At 42.2% G+C, this 7445-nt stretch overlaps 1 protein-coding gene across 1 annotated transcript in view; it reads right to left on the bottom strand.

Moving 5' to 3' along the window:
- Positions 1-225: 225 nt before the first annotated feature.
- SMOC1 (SPARC related modular calcium binding 1) overlaps positions 226-7445 on the bottom strand; it is a gene marked incomplete at its 3' end in the record, with an annotated part of 79295 nt that continues 72075 nt past the window's right edge. Inside the window, exon 11 of the mRNA XM_009581540.1 lies at positions 226-473. Within this exon, the coding sequence (XP_009579835.1) occupies positions 226-473 (248 nt within the window). The remainder of the gene's footprint in view (positions 474-7445) is intronic.

Raw genomic sequence — 7445 nt, 5'->3', positions numbered from 1 at the left:
TGTTTCTGTATAGTGCTTAGCACAAAGATCCATGTTAAGGGATATAAGACAGAGCCATAACACAAATAACAAACTACATTTGCATGGCAGGGTATTAATCCCACTCATTTTCTCACACAAACTGTGGCACTTCTGAATCACCTGGGAGAAAACCAGTTCCTGAGTCTGCTGTTACTCCATGTCGAGTCTTTTATTCTCATGCAACGGGGAAGGAAAGGCACTCACCTCCTTCCTTGCTGACTCCCAAGCACCCCTTCAGCTCCTGAAGCGAGATCGACTTGTCCTTGTTGAGGTCACAGTAGTCGGTGAAACGTCGGGCACATTTCTTGGGCTTGGCTTTCTTCTTCACATAACGCTTGAAAGGCTTCAGCTCCCGCTTGTTGATGTCATTGCTGCTGTTGTTGTCCAGCTGGCTGAAGTACCAGTGTACCACTCGCTCCTCCAGTGTGTGGCTGGGGTCTGGCTCAGAGAACCTGGAACAGAGGAAGCACAGGCCCCCGACAAGTGGGTGCTCTCACCAACACTGTAAAGCACATGCTGAGGAGCCAGAGCTGCTCGCCGAGTCAGACACACACTATGCCGTATTTAAAGCAGGCAAAATATGCAGGTCTTACATTCTCCTCCTTTTAGCTGGGCTCTTTTGAGAGAGATGAACTTTTTCTAAAAACGTCCTTTAGCATTAACAAGTGATGCCAAAAGATTCCTGGAGGCTGACACCCTCAGTAGCTCTGGTTGTCCTCACACCAGTTGCTGAAACCCTGCCTAATCCCAGAAGGATCCCCTTTAGAGGGCAAGAGGCAATCTGCATTGTCCTTTTGACCCTTGCGCTGCCATTCAAGTTACCAGCAGGAGAGCCGTGAGTGTCAGCTGTCATGGCAGTTTCTGTGATAGCAACATCTAGACTTCAGAAAGGGAACAAATTCATTTAATGCAAGACACATTCATTATTTGAAAATGTCCTTGGCAAGATGCAAAATTCTTGCTGTATCTGTTTATACGATCTGAACTCCTGTGCTGTATTTTCAGCATATTTAATGCTTTTCACATGGTTGATTTATACACAAGAATTCCACAGCAGACAAGCACCGCAAATCCATTAAAAGCAATACTACAGAACTGGCAACTTCAGTTTGCTTCATTTCTTACTCATTGTGATATTACAAGTTTGACGGTTTTTGGCTCACATTTTCTTTCTGTGGACAACAACAAACAATATCAGAGAGGAGGAGAAGAAGAGCAGGAGGAAAAGCAACAGCTGAAGATGCATGAATAGAGATTGCTGCCATTCAACGTCAAGCCATCACTGAACAAGCACTGTTACGTCATACCATTTAAGCAGTGTCTGGTGCTCTGCAGCAGCAGTGGGAAAGGGGTTATTCCTCAGTGATACAGAGAACTAGGCAAGAAACTCTTTCTGAAGAAGAATTCTTTAAAAATTGCAACTAAGCTAGTCCGTCTTTTCTCCATGTGATGAGTGTGCCAACAGAGAAAGCTGAAATGATGCTGAAATGAGGCTGAGACTTGAGCCTTTTTCCTCCCAAGAATAAAGCATTTCAGTGCAGGGAAATTAGTGGATAGGTAGTCAGACACGCTACACTGGCACTGGTTGCTCTGACTTGTTCCAGGAGACACCTCCAGCTACTGCCTAATTCTTTCCCCAGCAGTGAGAGAGGGACAGTTGCGTGCTGCAGGCAGCCAGATTCTGGTGTGAGTTTGGGGCATTCTAGCTGATCGGGAAATATTAACCTAAGTACCTTATAAAATGCACTTTAAGACTGTCACCAACCTTGTTTCAGGAACTGGTAAGATATATATTTAAATGGTCACTGAAAATTTCTTTGTTGGGAACTAGAAGGGAGGAAATTCTTTTGACCTTCCGGTATGACCAGTTTTGCCTCTAAGATGCAGCTACAGAGCCTGAAAAATAAAAAACCCACACTACTGCCATGGTAATTTAAATCACTAGTGAAGGGGAATCTACAACATGCAGAAAGCAAGCACTGGAGCTTAGGTGGAGAACAGAGATCCCCATTAACCTTCTCTGATAGCTTTTACAAATGAGGATACAATTTAGAAAGGTAGCCCCTATCCAGAGACATCTGGATCCTCGAAACAAGTAAATGCACACAGTAGGGACAGGCAAATAAACTGCACAACATTTTTCCCAAGGTTTTACTTGAAACTATCTCTTTCATCATTTAATTCTTAGCTGAGAAGCAGCCTGGCGTTCAGTCACAGCATCTGGTCAATGTACAGTGGGATAAACACTGTGGAGGAGGAAGAAGAGGTTGGGAATAAGTTTGGCTTGGTTTGGGGAGCCAAAATACAAGGCAAGCCCCTGGAACCACCTTTGGACAAGCAGAAATTGCAAAAATCTCCCCAGGAAGCTAAGGGAGTGCCCAGATTTTTCAGAGCCTTGAAACTGTATGTGAAGACCAGGATGACAGAAGAGAATAAAAACATATCCTGTGGCTTGTTTTTATGACATTTATGAACACAGTCATTGGCCTCTCTCCCTTTTGGAAATGAGCTGGCTACCATTGAAGACTAGCATGTTTCCAACAGCCACAGGGAATTTCTGTATTGCAAGGGACAATATTCTGTTTTTGCTGAGATAGAGGAATAAAACCTGAGCTTTTGCATGTGAGATTCCCCTTGTCCACACCTTGGCCTGCCCTTTGTTTCCTGAAGGCCCACAACTGGAGAGGCAGAAATGGAGAAAATAGCAGAGCATTGTAGAACCAACAGCAGAAAGACAACAGACAGGAACACAAGCTTCTCTCTACCTGCTGGAGACACTCACAAGCAGGACTTAAAAGTGCCTCTTTTTCAGAGGCACTCCAAGAAGGAGCTCTTGTGAGTTACCAAGAGAGGCAATATAGCTCTCTTTAGCACTTCCATAAAGAAAATCAGGGAAATCCTCGGCTAATACAAATACATTGACTCATGAGGTGATGATACATCAATTTTTGCCTTTACAAACATGGTGAGAGCTCATGCTGAAAACTGCAGCATGCTAATGGAGCTAAAGGGAGTTAGTTTAACTGCTGTGATTGTAGGAGGAAGGAAGACATAGCCACTTCTGAGTTTTTACCACTTCCTGTCGGCTGGCTTAGCGGGACTGCAGTTCCTGAGTTGGTTGCCTGCCCTTTCTGATGATCATCCAGAATCCCAGCACAGGAAGGATCCACATCCTCTCAGTGCAGCCATATCCCCCCAGCTCATGAAATTACATGATACACTAAAGAAGGCTGAGGATACAACACCGTATCTAACTATCTTGACTTCGACACCTGCCCATGCAAGACACTTATGCACCATCTATGAAACATGAATTGATGCAACTTCACAGCACTGCTAAGCCACTTAGCTTTGATGGTGTGCCATGACAACGACCATACCTGCCAGGTCAGCTGAAATAAATCTGGGGGCTCTAATTGTCCTGCGAGCAAAGACTTTGCAGCAGTATTCCAGGGGAATTTCCCTCTATTACCTCTCCACTGTGTTGCAAGAGAAATAAATCAGCCCTCAGATGCAAACTTCATTTGTTGCGCTGCCTCTCTACTCATTCAGACCATAAAGGAATCAGAAAAACCAAGAGAGAACAAAGCTGCCCTGTACATTCTCAACTCCCAGCAAAACAACATCTCTTGCTCTAATACCAGTCACACAAAAATCCACTGAATTCCAGTCTCTCACTCCAGTGCTGTAGCAGCTTTGCAAGACCTAGTAAAGACAGACATTACCAAAACGCAGTCTTCTCATGTTGACTGCATTACAGCTGTACTTACTTTTCTTACCTAATTGTTCCTCTTTAGCACTCTATGGCAAAACAATCAATCCTAAAGAATGAGTGCTGAGGAAGCAGAGAGCTCTGTGCAAGCTGATTTTCCAAATCTAACCTGTTATAGCTGGATCGCCTCTGTACACGAGCCAGCAAGTTTAGCTCCATTATGCAGCATAAGCCCACCCACAGTCCAACGATGAAGAGAAGCATGGTCTGTCATTAACAGCCTAGGACAGGGAACCTGCTCTCTCAGCTTTCTTACTAATTTGTTGGCATCACATATATAGTCTTCTCTAAGTAGGCTTTCGCTCCTCCCTCCTGTGTAATGTGCTACCAGCTTCCTCATAGGAGAAGAATACTTATTTCTTAGGTGGCTTATGCTTGGAGATATGTGGGTTAAGGTACTGTTACTTTTAACGATATTATTTTCTAGTTGCAACACATTTCCACAGAACACCTTCATATCATCTGGTGTAACTGGGGTACAGGCAGAAAGCAAAGAGGCTATGAAAAAACATGGGCATGCACTTTTTGCAGCTGGACTGAATTCTGGAGCACAGAGAAAAGAATATGCCAAAATATCAAATAAACAGCTTGAATATGCACTTTGCATGCAGTCTGTAATGCTTTCCAGCCTTTGAGGCCCCTTGCAAGAAAGCAGGAGTTAACTCAGTAGGAAGGAGCAGGGAAGAAGGGGAAGTATATAGGGTAAAGTGTAGAAGAGCAGCAAGTGTCAGACACTACTCACATACTGAACTGTGTACAGTGTGCAATCAAATTATCCTCCACAGAACTGCGCTGTCAAAGTGTAATACGCTCCACTAAATTTTACTGAGTAAAATGAAGTCCATTCCTACCAAAGCTGATCCTTTGCTCCCTGAACACTTGCAGCCCCACTGCATCCCACTGCACAGACTGCACAGACCCACAGTACTGTTGCAGTGACAGAAAATCCTAATACAAAATACTGCTTTAAGAGAAAGTAAGGTTGCAACCTCTGAAGTACCCAGTGCACTGATTACCTGTTTGAAGACCTTTGGAAAACCTATTATTTTGTAATACAAACTTTATGTAGCAACAATAGCAGCTGAGGCAGGAGGGGGAAAGGGGAGTAAGACCAGCTTAACATCACCTAACTCTGGACCGCAGAGACTATAAACCAGAGGGACCTATTCCAGAATGAAAGAACACTGATGGACAAGAAGCTGCTAGCAGAAGCAAGCGTAGAAAAAAAAATTAGTCCAGCTTCCACTCCTAACACATAAGGTATGTTTGTGGTCAGGATGTCTACAGGACTTAAAGTTGTAAGTTTCTATGACTTGAAAATATTTTGCAAGGATGTATACCTTGCTTGGTACTGTCTCGCTGAATGAAGGACAGATGAGAGCGAAGCTAAAGAAATGTCAGGACTGACCCTGCCAGTCAACACCCATGGCAGCATTCGTGATGTCCACCAAGTGCCTGGGGTAGTGGTGGAAAGCGGTAAGAGTTTAACAAGCTGAGGTAAAATTCAGAATTGTTCTTACTCTTCTTCCACTTCTTACTTTCCTTTTGGTGTTCTTTGCAGTTGTCTATTTTGAAGTTAAAAGCTGTAATGGTGGAACATGGCTTGAATCAAAGAGGATTACTCTAATGGAATTGCAAAAGGATCATGTATTTGTTTTATTATTCTCCCTTTCCTGTAGCCAAAGAATCAAGAAGCCAACAAAAAACTAAGCTGTGTTCAGACTAAACAAAAGGGTACTACACAGTCCAAATTCATTATGGGGAATACATAATTCCTTTACAGTTAAAATTTAAGTTATCTTCCTATTACAGGCCAAGTTTCTTCCTCTCCTCCGGCTAAGTTCTGTATGAAACATTATTCTGAACACAACTTTTCTGAAGATTGTGGGATAAATAATTTAGAAGGTTTAAAAATCACCTCCCTTCACTCCTCATTGACTGTTCAAAGATCCTCCTCTCAAATGAACTCTCCCGTATCTTTAATTAGGCTAAAATTTCCATCGGAGCACAAAAAGAAGTTGGTATTCAACTTCAATTGAAATGCAATAGGAGTTGGGCATTAACTTCCTCGCACTGTTTGAAAGTGTCAATCTTTATTAAAACATGGCTCGGCTTCAGAACACCCTGGAGATGTGCTGAGCTGTGCTTGCCTGCTTCAAACTGCTCAACTAGAGCATGAAAGGGAACCTCGGGGGCAATTTTCTGAAGTACTTTTTAGGGCTATTACATGGGGAATAATTGGCAACTTAAAATGAAGGGACACAGCTGCTGTGTTACATGATAAGGGTGGCTGTTGTAAGCTGCCCTTTTAACCCAAAATTCCACAGGGCATTAATATTTTTGCTGATACTGTAGCAAGCCATAGTGCACACATTTTGGCAACTAAAGTTCACCTCTGAATTGGCAGGGACCAAACACAGTTTCTCAGATAAGGGAAACCCAGGCCGGGATCCCCGTTGGTCTATTTTAGTTTAGGCCCTGTGTGATATGAATATGTCCGAATTAGAAAACAGACTAAAATGTACTAAAGCAAAGTCTAAATTTTAGAGAGTGCTGCTCCTATTATATAGGATTTATACGTGAACAATTTCAACTATGTGTCTTTTCAAAAAGGATACCAAACACTGGTTAATAAACCAATTTCCTACAAGCGCTCCCTTAATTACTTTGAAAACATACAGTAACAAGATGTGCCTTGGAGTTATTACATAAACTTAAAATTAAGAATGAATTTTACCAGAGATTTTCTGTTTAAAAAGTCTAAATGAAGTCTACTTGGCTATTTTGCTGTAATATAAACCAGGGCCACGAGGAAGGGAAGTTCTCATCTCATTTACATTATTGTAAAGCAAGAGTAACTCAATTAAACTCAATAGCTTTGAACTTGCTTAAACGAGACAAGACCTATAAGGGATTACAAGGTTGTTTTAAGCATGCCCAATAAAAAAAAAGTCTTATCAGGTTTTACTTACATGGCCTGAAGCAATCCAAGTTGTACAGCCTCACTTTGCTGCTACTAGATTGTTTTTGTGTGTGCCAAGTATAAAGTGTGCAGTTTAGCACAGCTCTGTGTAGTATTTTAAATGCAGATCTCTATCGTTTCTCCCCATGCTCCTCCTTCCCCCCTAAAAAAAGCTAATAGGGACATTAATTGCAAAGCCAGATAGCTCTGCAGCATAAATAAGTAAAGTCTTCAAGATGAAGACATTCAGCAAATGCAAGAAGTTTTCACTCCGCATATCCAGACTCAGGCCGCAAGGTCATCTAATCTGATTTCCTGTATATCATACTCACAGAATGTGAATCAAATTACTCTTAGGACCATAATTCAGGCTTGACTAAAACAAGTCTTTCTGAAAGGCATCAAGGCCTAAGATGAAAGCCTTAGAGAGAGGGAACCTGTCACCTCCCTCATGACTTCATTCTGCCTTAGAATTGCCCTCACTTTAAAGAAATCTTGATCACACGTTTGTTTATATTCAGCTAATCATGTTCTTCCCCACTAAAGAGCTTGCAGAGCTTTTGTCCCTATGGAGATACTCAGACTATACAAAATCATCTTCAACCTTTTTTTCTTTTTTTTTTTTCCCTTTCTTTTAATACCCTAAGGAAGGCTGAGCTCCTTAAGACTCTCACTGTTAGGCTTTTTCAG

This window comes from Fulmarus glacialis, unplaced genomic scaffold, assembly GCF_000690835.1.
Source record: "Fulmarus glacialis isolate BGI_N327 unplaced genomic scaffold, ASM69083v1 scaffold2010, whole genome shotgun sequence".
In the NCBI taxonomy this organism is placed as follows: domain Eukaryota; kingdom Metazoa; phylum Chordata; class Aves; order Procellariiformes; family Procellariidae; genus Fulmarus; species Fulmarus glacialis.
This window is presented reverse-complemented; position numbering and strand designations above follow the sequence as displayed.